Source organism: Nipponia nippon, unplaced genomic scaffold (genome assembly GCF_047370975.1).
Source record: "Nipponia nippon isolate SJK-2023a ecotype South Korea unplaced genomic scaffold, ASM4737097v1 scaffold_13, whole genome shotgun sequence".
In the NCBI taxonomy this organism is placed as follows: Eukaryota; Metazoa; Chordata; class Aves; order Pelecaniformes; family Threskiornithidae; genus Nipponia; species Nipponia nippon.
Window position 1 is genome coordinate 15,918,461 of NW_028262324.1, and position 21,118 is coordinate 15,939,578.

A 21,118-nucleotide genomic window follows, 5' to 3' on the forward strand; every position below is an offset into this window, starting at 1 on the left:
AAAAGAAAAGGAAGAGCCTTGGAAAAAAAAGCACTAAATACACCAATTCATGTAAAAAAATACTGCTAACCAGACCAAACACACATGTGACGGGCCAGCCACACCACCGGAACGCAAGGCAGAAAAAGCCACTTGCCAAGTAGCTGCGAAAAGCTGACCAAACTAAAACACCTCGAGAGTTTCAGGAAGGGATCCGCGACTTGCCGGGCCTCTGCTCTGGCTCTTCCTTTTTCAGAACGCGTTAACCACCCGCTTGCAGAAAAAGTGCGATGTGGTAAGATCATGTGAAACGTCCTCCCTGTGAAATCACTGCACGCCTTCGAAGCCCGGACCTCGGGGCAGAGCTTGCAGGGCGAGCCCAGAAACGGCAGAAACGACACCAAAACCTGCAAGAGCTCGAGGCGGCCGAGGGAAAGCCCGGAGAGCGGCAGCGCAGCACGATGTTTAGTGCCGATCTGCAGCAGCGCGTCTCAGGTGCAGCAGCTCGGGGATGGCTCCTGGGCTCTGCAAAGGGTAGGAAAGCCCTGACCCCGGATCAGATGGCAGCACTGCCGCGTCGTACCATGCCCGAGCACCCCCCGGGCACCGTGCGGAGCCCCCCTCCTTCCAGGGACAACAGCACTTTGTTGCTGAGGACACCCTCCGAAGAGTTTGCAACGCTCAGGGATGGCTTGCAGACATCTTGGGTGGGAGGGAGGTGTCCACCGTAAGGCAGCAAACCTGCAGAGCGGTCCTGAGCTGCATGAAAAATTGCCGCTGAATCTAAACACTGCCACAGACACGGCCCCTTTCTCCTCCAGGCACAAAACGCACGCTTCTATCTTCCCGTTTATAATTCATTGCTGATGACAGTAAAAGAGTCCTCTGAGAACGTCATCTCTTTAGTTTTTATTAGGCCTTTTGAATCGGAGGCCAGGCAGCGCTGCGGAGCTCTCGCAGAGCTGCTGCGTGTGCTGTAGGCACGAGTCAAAGGCGCCTTGGAAAGCGGATGCCTGAAGCTCTCCCTCGGGGCCAGCCCCAGCGGGGAGCGAGAGGCTGGAAGGTCACCGATGACACCTCGGTGCCTCCTCTGAAACCCGGCAGCCTCCAGCCCTGCCAGGCAGCCTGCAGCGCCTGGCCGCTTGCTTGGGCCCAGAGCCTGGGCAAAGAGGAGCACGTGCGCCCCTGCCGCTGGGCAGAAATGCCTCGGGCTGCGTGCGGGACGCCCCAAAATGCTGCGGGGACTGGTACGCGCTGTGCCCCAACGGGAAAGGCAGGTACCGAGAGCTCCCTGGTGCACAAGCACTGCTCTGCGCTCCCGAACAGCGTGCAGGTGCACCCACATGCACCCGCTGGGAGGGAGGGAGGGAAGGAATATACACCCGGCACCCCCGCTGCACTTGGCCTCGGGTGCACCCGCAGCCCTGGGGGGCAGGGGGGAACACGTGCCAAGGTGCAGACAGATGCCCAGTGCAGCCGTGCCCTGGGCTGGGGGCCACGCAGGAGCCCTGGGCACATTTGAGGGCCCGGGGGGCCTGCACGCATGGGGTGCAATGCAAGGGGAGGGCATTGTGCACAGGCCCTGGGGGGGGGTCATGCACAGCTGGGGGCATGCACGAACCCCGGGAAGCCTGTGGGGAGACACGGGGGGCATGCAGGACCCGCGGAGGGGGGGGGGGCACGCAGGAGACACGGGGGGCATGTAGGGCCTGGCGGGGACATGCAGGAGACACGAGGGGCATGCAGGACCCGCGGGCGGGGGGCACGCAGGAGACACGGGGGGCATGCAGGACACAGAGGGCATGCAAGGCTCGGGGGGGCAGGCAGAAGTCACGGGGGGCATGCAGGACCCGCGGGGGGGGGGGGCACGCAGGACCCAGGGGGGCGCACGGGGGGCATGTAGGACGCGGGGAGCCCACGCAGGACCCCGGGGATCCCCCACGGAGGCGCCGCCGGTGCAGCAGCGGACCCCACACGCGGGCACCCCCGGGCGGCGCGCCCCGGCCTCCCCCCCCCCTCCCCCGCCCCCCGCCCTGTGCGCAGGCGCGCTGCGCCGGCCCGGCACCTATTTCACAGGCAGCTCGGGCCGCGGCGCCCCCGCGAAATAAGTCCCGGGAGCCGGGCCCGGCCGTGCGCCTGCGCGGGGTCCGAGAGCCGCGCGCGGCGGAGCCCCGCTCCCCCCCACCCTGCCTCCCTTCCCTCCCTCCCCTCCCCTCCCCGCACCCACCGCCCGCCGCCCAGCCGGAGCGCCCGCCGCCGGAGCCGGAGCGGGGGCAGCGGGACCCCGGCCTGAGGTAAGCGCCGGGCCCGGCCTCTGCCGCCGCGGGGCCTCCGCACGCGCCGTCCGGCCGGCGGGTCCCTGCGGAGCGTCAGGACGTTACGGCAGCGGCAGGAGACGGCGGCAGCGCCCGGCCGCCCGCCCCCCCCACCATCCTCCTCCTCCTCCTCCTCCTCCTCCTCCTCCCTCCCTCCCTCCCTCCCTCCCTCCCGCGCGCCCGGCGCTGCCAGCGTGAGCGCGCCCACGCGGCCCCCCCCCCCCTTCCCCCCCCGCCGCCGCCGCCGCTGGGAGCGCGCGCGCCGCCCCGCCGCGGGGAGGGAGGGGGGCACCCCTCACCCGTCCGCGCGGCGCCGCGCGGAGCGCCGCGAGCCACCACCCCCCCCCCCCGGTGCACCCCCCCCCCCGTGCCCCGCTCCGTGTCCCCCCCGTGCAGTCGCCTCTCTCTGCACCCCTCTCGCCCCCCCCCCCCCCAGCAGCACCCCCCGCTCTGCGACCCCCTGCACCCCCGGGGAGGCCCCCGCCCCGTGCCCCCCCCCGCCCCGCGCACTCCTGCAGCCCACCCCGTGCCCCCCCTCCCTCCCTCTCCACCCCCGTGCTTGCCCCTCCCTGCCTGCACCCTCTCTCCCTGCACCCCCCCGTGCACCCACCGCACCCCCCCACGCCCTGTCCCCCAGCAGTGCCACCCCCGCTCCCCAGCTCTGTTCCCCCCTCCGCTGACAGAGCACCCCAAAAAATCTCTCTCTCCTTTCTGAGTGCTGCAATGCTATTATTTTTTTTATTTCCTTTTTATTTTTTCTACCTCACCCCCAAATCTTCCCTGCAGCCACCGCAGCTCGCTCAGTGCCGGCCGAGGTGCGCCAGCAGGGACGTGCACGGGTGCGCAGGGCCCGCGTAGAGCTGGGGTGCTCCCTGCCAGCCCTCGCCCCCCTCCAGCCGCCCCACTGCACCCCGCTGCTGCTGATTACTTGTGTTTTCAGCCCAATTTTTCTCCGTCCCACACTGGCTCCTGCCCGGAGGTCTCCGAGCAGCACGCGCTCGTGGAGTTGAAGCCTTCCCGCGGTGCCCGTGCAGCCAGCCCTCCGCCAGCGCTGGTGGGATGTCCGGAGCATCCCGAAACCGGGCGCTGGGGCAGAGGCCATCATGGGTGACGCTAACGCTGCAAGAAGGGGTTTACCCCAAAAGGAAATGTAGGGATAGAGCGACAAAAAAATTGCAGTAGTTAAATGCTCAGCTGCATTCGGTTTGAAATACGTACCGTGTCTTCGTGCACCGACGTGCAGCACGCAAGGTGCGTTGGGGCACGGGGTCCGAGGCAGCGGCTGCTGCAGGGAGCTGCCGTCCCGGTGCAGGAGCGAGGTGAACGGGACAGGCGTGCAGCTGCTGCGCCGCGACCCTGCCCGCTCTTGTGGTGGTTTGTAGTAAACCCTCCCGTTTCTCGCGCCTTGCCCTGGGTCTGGCCGCCCTTGCTCGCTTTGTTCCTTCCTGCTGCAAAAACTAAACTCCGATTCTGTCGGTGGCTTCACGCTGGGCTGGCTTGGAGGGGCCCGTCCGCTTTTCGCTGCTCGGCTCCGATAAACCCCGTGGCTTCCATGGCGGGGAAGATCATCTCATGGGGACCATGTGGGTCGGGAGTCTCTGTGGGGCATGATGGCGTTGCAAAGTCAGGTCAGATACATCGGGGCCGTGCAGGGCTCCGGCGGTGGCCAGGGGAAGGGGGTGGGAGCCAAGTGGCTACTGCACCACGCTCTGTGCCGCTGCTCCGGAGCGTGGCTCCTTCGGGAAAGGCGAAGGTGCTGCTGCCACTGCACATACCTGGGTGGGGGTGTTGCTTGCTCAAGAAACCCCAAGTTTCAGGAAAATTAATTTCTTTCACCTTGTTTCTTTCCCATGTGATGAAAGCATCGCGCAGGCTGGCGCGAGCAAGCTCTCGGCTTGACATAAAGTTCTGCAGGGGAATAGCAGCGGCTCTGGTCCTGCTGCGGTGACACTGGAAACAAAGCCGGGAGCAGAGCGGGAGCTTGTGCTGCGGCTCTCGGCTCGAGCCCGCGCTTGAACGGCCAGAGCTTGACAAGAGGAGCACTGGCACAACCGCGCCCGCGCATAGGCTGCGCCGGTGCCGTAGGCAATACCAGCGCGGTACCATAGGAGATGCTTTGTAGTCACCCTCGAGACCTGGGCGTTAGCGTGCGAGCGGGTGCTGCTCAGGTGTTAGGGGGAAATGCAGACGCGGGGGGAAATGCAGACGCGGTTCACTCGGGCTGATTTGCAAACGGTTTTATGGCTCTAGATTGTGTATGCCAATTCTGTCACACCATCCTTGTAACGTGAAGGGTAACGCGGGTGTTTGGAGGACATTTATGCACGCGTGTGTTGGTAAAGGATATTTATTTCCATTTTGGACCTCTCCTACTGCTTGAATGGCTTAAAACTGCTTTTAATCCTACAGTTACCTAAAATCCCCGGGAAAGCGGGCACGGGCTCGGTCGCCGGGCGCAAGCTGGCAGGAGAGGTGGGCGACGGTGTCCCCGGGGCTTTCCCCGGTGAGTTACCTTGTGCTGCGGGTGCGGAGGCTGGAGCAGCCGGGGGTGTAGTGCAACCGTGAGCGTAGAGATGCACGGCTGCTTGTGCCTTTGGTTAACTAGGGCTTTATTTCCCCCCTAAGTTTCTTCTTCCATATAAAATACTGGCTTTGCAGGGCTGGGTGCTGAAGTCAGGTTTAAATGCTCTCTTAAATCTACTGCTGATTTATTAGAAACACACACTTTGAAACAGTTTTCAGATGTCACTTTGTTGCTGCAGGCTTGAAGTGCTTCCTTAATTTGATTTTTTGTGTGTGACTTTGGAGGAGGGGAGAGTCCCCGTTTCTGCCATGGAGGAGACGGTGGTGAGCTCCTCCGACAGCGTGAAATCCTTCCGAGAGAGTCTGAAATGCGTTTGGAAATGCACCTTCAAACTGTGCCTCTTCATAGAGTTTTCGGTGAATGCCAGGACTGTTTTTTTGCTGGCTATCCGCTCCCACGCTCTGCCCCTCGCTGCCTGCACCCTGGTCCCTTCCCACCCCTTGCCTCTTCCCGTGCTCATCACCCTCACCCAGTCTGGAGTGCCTGTTGGGTTACCAGCCTCCCCTCATCCCTCCTCTTGGGACGGATTTGCTAATCCCCTTCTCCTTAGGAGCACGGATACCCTGTGCCCCCTTGCTCCCCCTGCACCGATGGTCTTTCCGCGACCGATTTTAGCAGAGAGCCCTTTTCACGCGGGGCTTCCCCTTGTTTCTCCGCAGGCAGCCGGTGACCGAGGGCTCTCCCGCCTGGCTGCCCATCGCTGCCCGCGCCTGCCTCGCGATGGCGACTCCGGACGTCAGCGTTCACATGGAGGAGGTGGTGGTGGTGACGACGCCCGACGGCGCGGTGGATGGAGGCGGCGTGGAGGAGGTGAAAACGGTGCTGGTCACCACCAACCTGTCCCAGCACGGGTAAGAGACGGGGTCGGCATACACCAAGGTGACGTGCTGGAAAACCTCCCAGCCGTGGTCGCAGTCAGCTGAGCTGGGTGTAGTTAATCATCTACTACTTAATCCTGCATCACTTCTCACAGTGGGGACCTGAGTGATGCCCGGGCAATCTCCGGTTCCTCGTGAGGTCCTCGCTGACACCCCTGGGACCATACCCAGGGCTGCGGGCTCTGCAGCGCCGAGCTTGCAGAGCAGGCTCCACTGCTTCTGTTAAAGCTGTTACTACTGGTGGTTTTCAGCTGGGGTTACCCAGAATAAAAAGCAATGCGACAGTTTGTTTTGGATGGATGGGGGAAAATGTCTTTAAAAAAAAAAACAAACCCAACAAAAACCCCAAAACCAAACCAAAACATCTTTTCTGAGTGGATGTGGATGTTGGAACGGACGCGGATCCGGTTGGAACGGGACAGCAATAGCTAAATGAATGTTTTTGTGCTATTTATTTCATGATTGCTTCCCTAAGCTGCGTACCTCTGAGAGATGAGTCTCTGTCGGCAGCGCGGGGCAGCCGGGCTCCTCTTCCCAAGGGGTCTGGGGTCGTGTTTTTTGGCAGAGCTCTGCAGGAGCCTCCACCGCCGGCAACGGGAGTGAGAGAGGTGGCCTTGAAACCGTGCAGCGTTGAGTGGAGAAGCCCTGCTCAAAAAAACAGGGTGAATATGTCTGATTTTTAAAGTGCTGCTGCTTTGCCCGATTTCTGCCTTTCTTGTTGGCGTTTCAGATCCGGGACTGCCGTTCATTCAGGTCTGGTCTGTGCAGCTGCAGGTCGGCCGAGTCTTTGCTCCCATGGCCAAAGTGCCTGGCTGGTACCTTGAAGGCCCAGGTAGCCATGGGCTCTTTGCTTTATTTCTCTACAGCCTTTCATGGGACGGTGCCCAGAGACATTTTAGTGCTTTGCTCTTTCGGTGGGCAGAAAATCCAAGTTCACGCCTGGAGCTGGATCCGGGTGGGTTTGTCTGATCCAGAAGTCGCTGCACTTGAAATAAGTGGGGAGCGAGCGGCTGTTTATTGCTCTCCACAAAAAGGAGACATTTCTCTCCTTTCCTCAAATACACCCTGCTGTTTCTGTGTCGGTTCCCTGCAGCTCGGGGCAGGGCAGCAGGGCACAACTTTTACGTTACGGCACAGGTGCCATTCGTCTTGTTCTGCTGTAACGGGTATAAACTCATTAACAGATGAACTTCTGGTAGGGAATGGGCAGGGACAGGCAGCAGCGAGGGCCGTCAGCGCTGGGGCAGGCAGCGGGGATGCCACAGGCAGGAGCTGCCCCGCTCCTCCTCCGCATCCCAGGTCTGCGAGCGCTTCCGAGAGCCTTTTCCATTCCCAGAAGAGCGGGTGATGGTGGGGAAGAAAGGCTCTGCTCCTCTTGCTGTCTGGCCCACGGTGCCTTCCCTAGCACCCTCGGTGGAGAAGCAGACAGATGTGAAACTTGGGATGTGGCTCTTCTCGGCTGCAGAACAGTCTCTGGTTTTAATGTGGCTCCAAGCCTTTGCAGACACCGCTGTGCAGCAGCGCGGTGTTGTCCGGGAACATGGATCACGGCAGAGGCTGGCTCAATCAGCTTGGTTTCCTTTCGCTCTTATTTCCCCTCCTGTTTTTCTTTGGAAACGTTTTCTCATCCTCCCAGCGTCCCCTGGATGGTCAGGAGCAGGGCAGCTCTACACAGCAGAAAGAAGGTGATTTTTATTTAGTCGCAGCTACGAGCGGAGCATATCTTAGCAGGTGTTACGAGATTCCCTGAGGGTTTTCCATGCGGCTCTCTGGAGAAGGGCCGGTGGGCAGGCTCCTCGCTCCCCCGTGCTCCGGGATGGCAGCGGGTCGCTGGGAAGGACATGGATCTCGGGCTCGCAGAGCAAAGCCCGCCCGACCCCCGCTGCGCCGGCTGCTGGGACTCCCCTCGCCGAGTGGGGCCGTGGGGCTGGTGGCGGGTGGCAGCACGAGCCACCCGTGGGCTTTCTGTAGCCTTGGATGGTTGCCTCCACTGGGCTCCGCTCCTCCCGCGGAGACACCGTAGCGGCGCTGGCTCCCTTTCCCTCTCTTCTCCCTTTGCAGCCCCAGCTGGCGTAAGGAAAGCGGCTGCAGGCACGGGCTGGCACTCCTCGGCTTTGGCTCAGTCACCGCTCACACGGGAAGCCGGCTTTCAACTTGTCTGATGTGGCACTTAGAAACCAAACTCAGCTTGGAGGTTGATGCCTTTTTCTAGTGCTCCTTTGGGTATGGTTTTGCTCTTTAAAAAAAAAAAAATAGACAACCAGTGGTGAAGAGCTTAATTAGTTCATGTGTTTTTAAGATTGACTGGAAAAGGCAGAGGGAAATGGGAAAATAGTAATAATCGGCAAGAAGCTTTTCTCCTTCGTCTGCGCTTGGAAGGGATCCGTACTTGATGCTCTGATGAGGTGCTGGTATTTCTGACCAGCATCCCCAGCGCAGGCTTCTGGTGGAGACTTTTTTCTCTCTGAAGTTTCCAGGCGAGGCAGAAGCGGAGGAGAAAGGGGACGCGAGCCCGCTGCTTTATCAGCACGCACTTTCTTCTCTTCCTCCCATCTGGTTTATGAATCCTCCCGGGGAGGAAGATGAGAGCCATCCTCCTCCGGCTTCGTCATGGCAACCGGCGAAGGCAGGACCGGCTTGGTGGGATGCACCGCTGGGGCTTGGAAGGTGTTTGAGTTTTCTCCTGCATCTGCCTCGGTCTGTTCCTCTGGAATGGGATGGGAGAAGCAGTGTGGAGAAACTCCCCTTCTTTTTGTGGTTTTCTCTTCCCCCCCAGTTACATCTCCATGGCAGACCCAGACTTCAGTTGCTTGAATTTTTCATACAAGCTGTTGAAGTTGGTTGGTTGGTTGGTTTGTTTTCTGGAGGATGGGGTTTGAGGTGTGGGCTGGGTTATTTCTCCCAATCCAATCATGCCTTTTGGTCGTTTTTTGGAGCGGTGCAAATGCCATGGAGTCCTGGAAGAAGCTCTGTTTCGGGTGCTGGCTCTCTGCTGGGGTGTTTCTTTTTGACAAGTCGATGGAGGTTTTTGGCCTGGTGGCAGGCGGAGGCAGATGGGGGCCAGGGCTGTGGAGTGCTGGGCTTTGCGCAGCGGAGGTGGCTGCTGCCTCTTGCAGCCCTGGCGCCCTGCTGAAGTGGCGTTGCTGGCTTTTCTCCGAACGCCTCTGGAGAAATGCAAGAACCAAGCAGCAAACTGATGAACTAAAACCGGGTTACAATTCTTCCATTTTTCTTGTGTCAAACTCCCGCTTCTGTAGTATTCACCTGTGTGCAGATGCATTACCTCCGAGTTTACCTTTTGGAGTCCTTTTGCGTTATCCACCCCCTTTCCCCCCCGGGGCTTTCGGCTGTTGGCCGCTGCGAGCCGCAGAGGCAGCGTGAGGTCCCGTGGTGCCTGCCTTCCACGTTACTCACCCGGTGAGGCTGAGCTGCCGCCCACGCCGGTTCCCTTATCTCGGTGCTGCTCCCCACCAGGTACCTGCCCTGCAGCTGGCAAGGGGAGGGATGCTTTGAAACTGCAGTTCCACCCCGGAGCTGCGTGTTAGGAGGCCAGGATGGAAAAACCAGTTTCTCTTGAATTTGCTTGTCCCCATGGCACCGCGGGTGGGAAATGTGGTTGCCAGTGAGTCACTGGGACCATTCTTTTAATTCATCCATGGTACCAAAATGGGGTAGTTTTCAGGTTTAAACCTATTTTCTCCTTAGGGTCTTCTTTAGGAAGTTTATATGTTGAAGTATGTGAAAAGTTAACTGTTGTTTCCCCCCTCCTGCAGGACCCCACAGAGGTCCAGCAAACTTGCTATGGTAATTATAATAACCAAACCAAATGCACATCTTAAACCCCGTTAGGAATGGTCGATGCTGAGAGCTGGCCGTGATGCACAGGTTGGATCCGTAAGGGTGCCACTGTGGGCTTCCTCCCTCACCCAGGACCCTCCCAGCCGAGGGGGTGAGGAGCGTGTCCCGGATCACAGCCCTAAATGCCCTTCCCCTCTGAGCGTGCACCAAAGCTCGTTAGAGGGGCCTGGGGCTTCGTACGCTGCAGCGAGAGCTGGAACGGGCGAACGGCGAGGGTGCGGATGCTGCGCAGGACCGTGTGTCTCCATCGGCAAAGCACCAAGAGAAACTGGAGATCTCCGGGGTGGGGAGGATGAAAGCGGTCAGATAGCCAGCTGTTAGTTACTATTATGGGTATACTGAGTTGTGAAAGGCTCAGAGGTTGGATCACGAGGGTCTATAGTTTGCGTTATGTTATCTCTTCTCACGGATCCGCTGTTAGGGTTTGTCCCTCTCCTTTATAGCGTGTTTGCGGCTCCTTGAGATCCTGCTCCTGGGGGCATCCCGCACACCGAGGGATTCAGCCAGTCCATCGCCCGGGCAGCGGCAGCGTGTTTCACACATGTTTTTCCTGGGGAAATCTTCTCAGGCAAAGCTGCCAGAGGCTGGCAGCGACTTCTGAGCGAGGGGCCGTGCTGACAGCATCCCTCCACGCCAGCTCCCCTGCACGGGCTGTGCTGGAGGCAGCTCCATGGGGCTGGGATTAAAAGGGAGGCGAGGCAGAGCCGGCCGGGCTGCTGGCAGTGGTCCTGCCTGCCCGCCTGCTGCGGGGCTCTTCATCTCCGTACGGAAAAATGGAGCTGAGCCTCTCAAAACCAGAGCTGACTTTTAGCTCTTGTGGGAAAACGTAGTCCGAGTGACTTTTGAAGCAATGTCTCTGTGGGGCATTGGCTGGGGGGGGCACATCCATGTGGCTTAACTCTGCTTCTCCCACTCTTACCAGCAGTGACATAAACGAAGACACGCTGGAGACCGAAAATGCGGCTGCTGCGGCTGCTGCTGCCTTTACAGCCTCCACGCATCTGAAGGAAGCGGTCCTAGGTAGGTTCAGCCCGTGCCGTAGCCCCTTGGTTGAGCCATGCCGGCTCCACAACCGCTGCGCTGGTGCCGGTCGAGAGGGTCTGGCCACTGCTGTGCAGAGCCGCCGGCTGGCCCCGGGGATGCTCTCTGGGGGTACTGGGGATGCTCTCTGGGGGTACTGGTGGGGGTACTGGGGATGCCCTCCCCAGCATCAAGGGGAGCCCAGATTGTGGCGGGGAAGGGAGCTGGCAGCTGCTGGCTGGGCTGCTGCTGCCCTCTCCTGGTGCAGGATGAGACCCCGTCTCTGGCCGCTGCTGGCTCCTGCCCTTCCAGCTTGCGATGGGGATGTCAGTTTTGCAGCAAACTCGCTGGCTTTGGTTACAAGTAAAAGCGAATTTAGTGAGCGAAGACTGTAACCAGCTGGGCTGGAGTTGCCCTAAAAACAGTTGCGGTCTGAAACCAAAGGTGAATGTATAATTACCTGAACAACATCCTTCCTTTCATTTTTATCGAGTTGAATTTTTTCAGCCCTGGCCACTGACTTCTCAGATTTCACACACTCAGCTGTGGCCAGATCGGTATAAATCTGCCTGCTTGGTTTTGCCTGAGAAATTTGGGTGGTTGGATGCTTTGGTAGCAAAGTGCAAGTGATTGGTGGCCACACACCCCACCATGCATCGTCTACATTTTTTTTTCAATCCTGAGCTTCAAAACTGCTTTATCACTGTCCATGTGCGTCAGGGTGGTGAATCGGGGGCTGCGACTCACGTTTCTTTTTGATCCGTCCCTTCCTCTGTTCCCTGTGAGAAGTGAAGATGGCTGAAGACGAGGACAGTTTGGAGGCAGAGATTGTCTACCCCATCACCTGCGGGGACAGCAAAGCCAACCTCATCTGGAGAAAATTTGTGTGCCCTGGGATCAACGTGAAGTGTGTGCAGGTGAGAATAAAGGTCCCTGATGCTGACTCATGCCTTCCCATGCCCGCGTTGCAGGCTCACCTGGCTTGCCCTGGTTTTGATGAACTTTGGTAAGCTGCTTTGCATCAGAACCCCCATCGTGGTGGGCGAGGAGGAAGCTCTTGGTACTGTCGTGCCTGACATCTGTCTTTTTGGCCAAGTTGAACAGTGCTGGGTGGAGAAATGCTGCCTCAATTTAACCACATTATTGGCAAGTTTGAGAAATTTGGGCGCTTCCAGTGTCTGCTCAGTTTGTGAGAAAGTTGAGAAGTTGTTGAGAAGATTATTGGTAAGGAACCTGTTGAATAGGTTGAATGGTTAAAATTTGCATGAACAGGGGAGCAGGGCTGAACTTCCATTTCCAGGACCGTACTGTGTGCGATGCTGTCGTAAGCCATTGCTGGCATTTATACACAGACTCAGCGATACCCTGCCGAGGGAGCGTCTCCTCTGGGCTCTGTTGCAAGCGGGCTTTCCAAAGGGTGCTCCTTGCCCTGCAGAGGAGAGATGGCCTTTTCCATCCCCAAGGCAGAGGACAGGTTAGCTGCAGGTGATGCTCCTGCTGCCTAAAATCGGTCTTCTCTCTGCACCAAAGCCCGTGCACTTGTGCAGAGAAGCAGTTTCTCCTGCACTAATGGTGAGTGAGCTCTATGTTGGTCAACGTGAGCACTGAAAAGAGGAAACCTGGACTTGGGAAATCTTTTCCGAGATGGGCTGTAATGCAGCTCTTTAGAGGAGTGCCTGATTCTGTGGGTTGCTTTTAGGTCAGCTCATGGGTTGAGGCACAGCTGGGTGTGTAGGGCAATAAAAGAAAGGGGAAGAGCTGGCTGCTGGTACAGTGTATGCCAACTCCCTAAAGCTGGTTTTCAGTAGAAGTGGGTGTGAGAGAGGCCAGAGGTTTTGCTGATATCGATGGCCAGGCTCGGTAGCAGGAGGTCAAAGACCAAATGGGGTCCTCCTTCCCTCGCTTGCACGGGGCGTAGCGTGCCCCTGGACCCAAATGTCACCGGCATTGAATGAAAGCCCGGCTTTCATTGTGAGTCTGCTCGTTAGCGGGAGCAGCCCACGGCTGTTAATGGCACTTTGCACAAGCAAAGGGCGTTTTTCCCAGCTGTCCTGCCTGGGCTGGGCGTTCAGCGAGCTCCTCTGTGCTGCACACACCCTGCGCTTTGAGCAGCTTTTCGAGCCTTGGCTTTGAGCAGCTGTTAACCAACCATCCACGAAAGCAATATTTGGCTTTCATTTTTTTTAACTCAGTCAATGTTCTCTAAGGTGGGGAAGCATGTGTCAGCCGTCTGTTTTGGTGCTGTTATTTGAACAGCACATTGAGGCTGTGATGCAGCTCCACTGCTGGGCACCGGGCGCTGCCATCCGGGCAGCCCAGCTCCGCTGCCGGATCACGCTCACGGGGCACGCTTTTGTTATTTTATGGCTTGTCACACTGATGTTGCACTTCTGCCTCTTGCAGTTTGACGATCACCTAATTAGTCCCAAGGAGTTTGTCCACTTGGCGGGCAAGTCAACCCTGAAGGACTGGAAGCGGGCAATCCGGATGAACGGGATCATGCTCCGGTTAGTCTCTTCGTTTGTATCCGCAGAGCAGCAGCGGAGACGTCGTCTTTCTGGGGGGTAACGTGGGGTGGGACAGCTTTTGGCGTGGTGGTTCTGCTGCGGAGAGAGCGAATGCGCCACTGTTTGTCCTAACAGCCTGGCCCCAAGTGTGGTCTGCCCAACGGCTTTGTGTTATCCTGCTGCCTAGGGAATAATTTGCGGCAACAAATGCTTCCCTGGTCTTTTTAGGACTTAAATCACACCGAGTTCCCAGCTGGCATAAGGGCATTGAAAATTTTAGTGGCCCGTGGTGGCTGGGCCATGCTGTCCCTGGGTTCTCAGCGTGACCTACCAAATGGAACCTGGTCACGAACTAACGTTCCTGTTGCAGTATGTCTGCTTTATATCACTTTTTTTTTTTTTGCCAAGAACTTATTTAAAGCTTATTTATGCAAGCGTTTCTTTTCTCTAGTCTTAACTACAGCAATTTAATTCTTCTATGGTTTTCCTGAACGCCAACCTGAGACTGTGATTTAATTAAAGTCTGTCTCTGCCTGTAGGCAGGATAAAAATGCATCACCTCTTTCCCCGGGAATTGTCAGTGGTTTTATGTTCTTTTCACAGGGTGACATTGCCTTTGCCTGTATTCTTCTGCTTCAATGCAGGCGTCTCCCGTATTCCTTCTAAGCAGCTTTTGCTCCACCTAGATTTTGCATAATAGGCTTATACTTCGGCAAGGCAGGTCTTTTAAGGAAAAAAAGCTTGACAAGGAATGTGTGAAGGCGAGCCCAGCAGCCCGCGGGAGCACATCTTGGGAAGCTCAGGTTGGCCTTGGCCAGCAAAGCCCAGGGATGCCTTGGAGACAGCTTGCTTAGAGTGGGGAAGATCACGTATGCCGATGTTGCAACCTCCTTTGCTTAAGCTGAGAGACCTTATTTTACTTTATAAATAGGGTTATGCCCCATCTCTTTTTATGAGGTGCAGAGTCAAAAAGGGAAGGAAGAGAATTCTTGCTGCCTCAGCCCTGGACTGAGACTTCAGCCGACCCTTCTAGAAGCTGCAGGCATGCACGGGGGGAAGGTGCTGGAGGGACCAGACTGGGACCTTCTCTTCTCCTCCTCCCTGCTCCCTAAACGAACCGGGAGCTCGTCAGTGCCGGTGAGGGTTCCTAGTTAAAATTCCAAACCCCCGTGCAAGAGCCTGCTCAGAGAGGTGGGACCAGCTCTGAAACCAGCTTGTTTGGAGGCCAAGCATTGCCCTGCTGTTAGGAGGTGGGAGAGCGGCAGGACGGAGCAGCTCTGCCCCTGCCGTGGGGAGCCCCGCGGATGCGTGGGCACGCTCGGCGTAGGTGTGTGTTGCTCGTACCAAGGCGGGGGATGTCCTTAGAGCAGGGCAGGAGATGCCAGGGAGGGGGAGCCTGTTCAGCATCACAGGGCAGGGTTAGAGCTGCTGCATGGCAGCGTGGCCCAGGGTGGCGGGGAAAGGCTCTTCCCACTTTGCTGCTGTTATGGGAATGGCAGTGTTTGGGCTCTAAATGGCACGGTTTCCCTGAAAGCTCCTAGCCAGCAGAAGATCTGCTGAGAGCGGTGTGGTTTGTCCCGATGCTTCTCAAAGTATGCTTAGTTTTACAGGGATATATCCCTAGGAAAAGCTCGTGTGTCTCTTGAGCCTCTCAGCCCAAGTTGAGTGTTCCAGTGGCGAAGAAAAGGACTTTCTTGGACTAAGGCAATTCATCCTCTCTGGGTGGATGCGGGATGTGGCAGGGAAGTGGTCAGAAACCGAATCTGCTCCAGTCCTTTACCGCAGCTACAGCACGATGGGCTTTTTTTCTCCCCATCCCAGCCTCCTGAAAGGCTGTACTGCCGCTGGAGTATCGCGCACTTGTTGGGTTTCTGCGTGTGGCCAGTACGGAGCAGGCTGTGGATGCTGTTTTGATGAACGCTTAGTTAATGCTGCCTCTAAGGTCGGGACACAGGGGGACTTGTTATGGGAAATTCAGACTGTTGCCTCTGCCTGCTCTCCTGGCTTTTGCTTTTCATCTGGGAGTTTGAGAAGTTTGGGGGTGGAGGCTGCCAGGAGCTGCATCTCGGAGCTCTCTGCTCCTGCTGATGTCCCTGTCCCTGTGCTTGCTCCCCATCTTTCAGGAAGATCATGGATTCGGGAGAGCTGGATTTCTACCAGCACACGAAGGTCTGTTCCAACACCTGCCGGAGCACCAAAATCGACCTGACGGGAGCCAGGGTGTCCTTGACCAGCCAGACATCAACGGAGTACATCCCTCTCACTCCCGCTTCTGCGGATGGTACGTCCAGCCGTTCCTCGCGCCCCAAACAGGGGCTTTGAAGCATTAACGCATGACGAATGCCGCGTAACCAACGCCCCTTACGGTTGCCTCTCTTTTTGGCTTTGCGGGTTGTTTTATCCTCTGCTTTCTCTCCCTGCTCTGTTGCAGGATTCCCCATAGCAGAGCTAGGCAGAGTCGTTGTTAGAGCATCTTGGCAGAGATGCAGTAACTCACCTAGTAACACTGCATGACCCGAAGAGCCGCCCTTCTGGCCTCCTGCCTTACCCCAAACTGTGTAGCTGAAGCAGAAGACTGCAATTAATCTGTAAGAAAACAGTAGTCGTTGCTCGATGAAGTTCCCTTCTGTCCTCACTGCCGGTCGGGCACTGTGTCCGCGGCGCTCGTCCCGGGAGGCAGGGATCAGCCCGGCTCCTCCTGCTGCACACAGTGCCAGGGTAGGAGTCCCTCCTCCCCGGCTCTGACCTGACTTCTTCCGCAATAATTTAGGGATTTGCATTTAAGGCTCCCTGGCTGAATTGTTACGGAATTTGTCTGTTGAAAGCTTAAAGAGAACCAGGGGATACAACAGATTTTTTTTATCTGCACTCATGCATGCAGTTTATAAAACTGGATTTAAATGATGTTGTGGCCACATAGTTAAGAACCAGCCCCCAAAGAGCCCCGCACCCCGAGCTCCTGGTGGTGTCTGCGGGAGCAGAGCAAGGCCAGGGCGAGCCCCTCTGCCGGCTCTGCAGAGCGCCTTCGGCACCACGGCCCGGCACGGTGGTGGGGAAGCCGGTGCGCAGTGCAGCCTGTCCTGAGCCCACCCGTTAAACGTGGACACCAGCTTGCTAACGGGGAGACACTTCCCATGCTGCTGGGCTGCACTGGAATAACCAGAACCCTGAAGGCTGCCGAGTGATTGGATTTAATGGCAGCGACTGAGCATTACAAATGCTCTGCGCAGCACCGTGGGTCTCTGGCCGGATTCCCGTTCATCCCGCTCCTGTGCACGGCTCGAATGATGCCGGTTCCCCCGGCTGTATGGTAAGAAAGCCGCCGAGATTTGGCAGAGCTGGAGGGAGGGAGCCCCCCTGCACCCCTGCGCAGCGGGGGGATGCTCCCCCCTTCGAGGCTTTAGAAACCCTCCAGACATCCCAGTCCTGCAAGCTGTAAGCTGGGCAAAAAAGGATTGCCAAAAAATCAGACTCTAAATCTGTTTGACTTTTGCCCTAAGTGATACCGTGGTGTGTATGCAGGAGGAACGGGAGGGAAACGCTGCTCTTGGGCATGTGTTCTTGTGCAAGGGTTGCAGAAGTAATCCCTGGGGTATTGCACTCCAGCGTGGAAAAATAAGTACTGCTGGCACAGCAACTGCCTGCGGCTTCACTGGCCGCTGGGGCGTCTCTCTCCATTCAGCTTTGAGAGCTATGTTCAAATAAAAGCACTCCTGTGCCGTAAAAAGGAGAAGTCACAGAAATGCAGCAAGGGAGTGCTTCCCTCAGAAACAGCCCGTGAAAAATACAGAGAAAAATCAGGACTTGGGGGTTTTTTTTCTTTTCTTTTTTGCTATTGGTTGCAGTGAACGGATCCCCGGCTACGATTACCATAGAAACGTGCGAGGATGCCAGCGATTGGAGCACCAGCATTGGAGGTACGGCTTGGGATCCCGCATCCGGGGCAGAGGATGAAGGAGATGTAGGGAAAGAGGGAAACAGCAGGGATGAGGAGCAGGACCTGTCTGCCCAGAACAGCCCTGCTTGAGCCTCCACTGGGATTATTCGTTTGCCGCTTACTGGCGCATTGTGCTGCGTTATATCCTGCCTGCGTGTGGTCTGACTGCGCCGTCGTCTTGGGATGAAGTTGTTTCTAAGCACTGATACATCAAAGCCTAGGCCAGGTGCTTGGTGCGGCTCTAGGGAAAGAAAAACAAAATCGGAGGGGTCGTAAAATCATTCTTGCTCCTCTGGTGTGCTCTGAGCAACGGGCTTTTCTGTGGCATCGGTGTCCTGTTTGTGTGACAGAGGATGGGGAAAACGTCCTCTTCCAGCTGCCCCTCCTTGGGCTCAGCCCCGGCGCCTGGTACCTACAGCCTAGGAGGACGGCACCCTTGCAGGGGCCAGGAGGGGAACCCAGAGCGGGTCACCATTAAACCCCCCTCCAAGGATTTTGAGGTTCTCCCTTGCTTTCTTTCTCCAGATGACACCTTCGCTTTTTGGCGAGGCCTGAAGGACACGGGTCTCCTGGAAGAAGTAATCCATGAGTTCCACCAGGAGCTAGTGGAGACCATGAAGGGTTTGCAGCAGCGAGCACAGGATCCTCCGCTGCAGCTCGGTGGTAAGGACCTGGGCACGGGCGCTCAGAGGCATCTCAGGAGAGGGCCCTGAGGATGTTTTTTTCTCCTTGGGGATATCTGGGTGGCACTATAGGGACACAGTTCATCATAACTGAATCCCACTTCTGGCTGCTCACCGGGCAGGCTCTTGGCTGTGCTTGGGGACGTTTCAGGTGGCCTCAATTCTCCAATTCCCTGCGCCTGGGGCTTCCTATCTGCTGGCTCTGGACAAACGCTTGGCTTGGGAGCTGAGGGGGAATTTAGGCCATCGGAATAACGATGCAGCAACCAGCTACTGTGCCAGCAGATTTCTTATTGCCCCTGCTAAGCAGGAGAGGACTGTTTATACGCTAGTGACCTCTTGCACTTTCTCATGACTTCTCCTGTCTTCTGTTCCCCAGCCTTTTGCGTTACTCTCCCGCAGATTTTGGCCGTCTCAGCTGAATGTGTTTGCTGTTGTATGGCTTTTTACCAAGCCGTAAACACTTTGCGTAGGGAATTCTGCTTTCCTCAAAGATCTGTGTCTTGTTTTTAAGATGCCGTTTTACTCAACAACGTAGTCCAGAACTTCGGTATGCTGGATCTGGTCAAGAAGGTCCTGGCCAGCCACAAGTGTCAGATGGATCGCTCGAGGGAGCAGTACACACGGGATTTGGCAGGTATGCCCCCGGGACATGCCGGTGCTCCGGCACTTCTTATCGCTGCCAGCACGTTTTCTTTCTGTGTAAGAAAGCGGGGTTTGCGTTAAAGCTGCTGCATGCTACACCAGCCGCAGTGGGGCTGGCTGCTGCTGCTCCGGGCGCTGCCACGGTCCCTGGGAAGCTCGTCCCGGGTCCAGGCTGAGCCAACCCTCTTCTCTCTCCAGCTCTGGAGCAGCAGTGTGACGAGCACCGCAAGCGAGCGAAGGAGCTGAAGCACAAATCGCAGCATCTCAACAACGTCCTGATGACCCTCACGCCTGTCTCTGTCCCCACGCCTTTAAAACGTCCCAGGCTGACCAGGGCCACCTCCGGACCAGCTGCCATCACCTCCCAAGTCCTGTCCCAGCCGGCGCAGCTTGCCGTCACCCCCGGCGTGCCCGTCTCCCAGCTTGCCAGCCTCCCTCTTGGCAAAGTTGTCTCAGCCCTTCCGCCCTCGGTGCTGGGGAAGAGCCCGTCCCAGCCTCCCGCCTCCAGCTCCCCAGCCTCCCCGCTGCTGGGAGGGTACACAGTACTGGCCTCCGCCGGCTCCACCTTCCCCGGTACGGTGGAGATCCACCCGGACGCTTCCAACCTCACAGTGCTGAGCACGGCCGCGGTCCAGGATGGCAGCACGGTTGTGAAGGTGGTGAGCCCCTTCCAGCTGCTGACGCTGCCGGGACTTGGCACGACCATCCAGAACGTGACACAAATGGCTCCCGGCGGGAGCACAGTCGTGACAGTCCCATCCGGTGCCACCGAGGCCGCCGGGGACGAGCACGCCGCCGCCGCCATTGAGGTGACCGCAGTGGCTGACGAGGCGGAGCAGAAGTGAAAGGGGGGACTTGCCTGGAGGGACGCTGGCCGTGCCGCTCTGGGTGGAACTGCCTTTTCTCTGGCTGTGCTGTGGGAAGAGGAGCGGTGTAACGAGGGGCATGGGTTAATGAGACTCAGAGCGGCTCACATCGGTAAGGAGGTTCAGGTCAGAGGGAAGGAGGGGGAGGAAAGACACCTGGAGAAGGGAAAGGCATAAATGCCCTGTTTGGAGGAGAGAGAAAAAAAAAAAAAAGCTTAATTTTTTTATAAAGCTTTCCTCCCCCGTTCTCTGGGAATAGTTATTCCGTTCTAGCTCATCAGCCCTGCCTCATCTGCAGGCGTAGCTGGAGCAGCGTCCGTTAGAGGAGCGGGCAAGAGCAGGGGCGCAGGGCAGGGAGGCGAAGGCTTGTAGCAAAAGGAAAAGCAGGCGAAGCGCTGAGCAGGCACCGATCCGGCTGCCGAGGGGTCTGGCGTGAACGATGGGCGGCATCGGGGAGCCGGCTGCCCCCCGTCCCTGGAGGCACCGGGGAGGGAGAGGGGACGCCGAGAGCGGGGTGTCCACGGGATGCGTGTGGTCGTCGAAAGTGGGAAGAGGCTCTGTATGGCAGTGCGAGCCCGGGAGGTCGGCTTCTGCGTGTGACGCTGGCTTTGGGTGGCGGAAAGAAGCGGGAGCTCCCGTGGCAATGGTCATGGCGGGTTGCCTGGGTCTACTGGGGGAAGGAGCGGGGAGAGAGAAACCCAGAGGGCCGGGAAGAGCTGTAACTTCTGAGGATTTAGGGTCTCTTTCTAGTTTTCTCCAAAAAAAAAAAAAAAAAAAAAATCCATTCCTTGGGATTTTTTTAAGCAAACAGCAATTTTTAAGCAAAGCCCTTTGGTTGTGCAGATCGTGCCGTAAGGCAGAGATCTGCTGTTGAACGCGCAGAGAGATGAGCTGAACGGCAGCGCTCTGAGGAGCTTTGCACTTAGGAACAGGGTGTGAGCCTGGTGCAGGATCAGGCCGGTCCCCAGCATCTCGCCGGGTGCCTCGTCCCGCGGGAGCCGGGTGCTGCCGTTCCCTCCCCGCTGGGTTTGAGCAGCCGTTCTGTAACGGGGTGGTCGACCCCCCCAGAACTCCTTCGACCGTTCGACTCGCTGCGAGTCTCCCAGCTGCCCCGTTTCAGGGCGCGCCTGTGGCTGCAGCGGTGTTCACACTGTGTCCGGCTGGAAGGAGTTGGGTGCTTCAAGTGTTGGGGTTTCTACAAACTTGATCTGGCAGCAGCAGCAACGACAGGTCACTTTAATGAGCTAATAAATATTTTTGAAAGAGCGCGGCTGGTTTATTGTATTTCCGCGTCTGGTTGCGGCAGCTGGGGTTGCAAAGCGGGGCTAGGTCGGGGCAGGAACACGCTTTTCGCTTTTACTTAAATATAAATGCACATATATGTACTGGATGCGTGCTGCTGTCCGCACGCGTGCGGAGATGCTCCAGACCCTTGGGGTGGTGGGCAGGTGGTGGTGCTCTGACTGCGTCCTGCGTGCTTAAGAAGTGTCTGGGTTGGGACGCACCCCTGCGTTCGGGGGTTGATTAACCATGGGGAAGGCAAGGGGGTGCTTTGTTTGTCTGAAGCTGCTAGCTGTGTTTGGGGGTGCTGGTCTGGTAAAGCACTGGGAGGAGCAAAACCCAGGGAAAAACCCGTAGGGTTTGTTAAAGGAAGACAAGAACCGAGTTTTGCATTAGGAGAGGGCGATTCTCCTGTTGGAGGGAGGAGGAGAAGCCTCTCGGTGCTGGGGTGGACCCTGCCAGACGTGAGTTGGAGCGATTTCGGTGCTACCTCTGTGAGTGGGAGCAGTTTTATCCCAAACGTGTTCGTGCTATAAGATTTCTTTTCTTTTCTTTGCAGATGATG

At 57.6% G+C, this 21,118-nt stretch overlaps 1 protein-coding gene across 6 annotated transcripts; it reads left to right on the plus strand.

Annotated features, from left to right (window-relative positions):
• The first annotated feature begins 2,120 nt into the window (after nt 1-2,120).
• Nucleotides 2,121-20,537, plus strand: GMEB2 (glucocorticoid modulatory element binding protein 2). 6 transcript variants are annotated; one of them, XM_087750343.1, is made up of 10 exons: nt 2,121-2,273; nt 5,538-5,729; nt 10,537-10,634; nt 11,424-11,551; nt 13,038-13,141; nt 15,265-15,422; nt 16,987-17,058; nt 17,604-17,741; nt 18,276-18,398; nt 18,605-20,537. In XM_087750343.1, exons 2-10 carry the CDS (start codon nt 5,599-5,601, stop codon nt 19,249-19,251), a joined length of 1,599 nt encoding a protein of 532 aa, XP_087606469.1. In that variant the 5' UTR covers nt 2,121-2,273; nt 5,538-5,598; the 3' UTR covers nt 19,252-20,537. The 6 variants fall into 6 exon arrangements, with proteins under 6 accessions (XP_087606469.1, XP_087606472.1, XP_087606470.1 ...); XM_087750346.1 differs by having other exon boundaries at nt 10,540-10,634; XM_087750344.1 differs by lacking the exon at nt 2,121-2,273 and adding an exon at nt 3,104-4,797.
• The last annotated feature ends 581 nt before the right edge of the window (nt 20,538-21,118 follow it).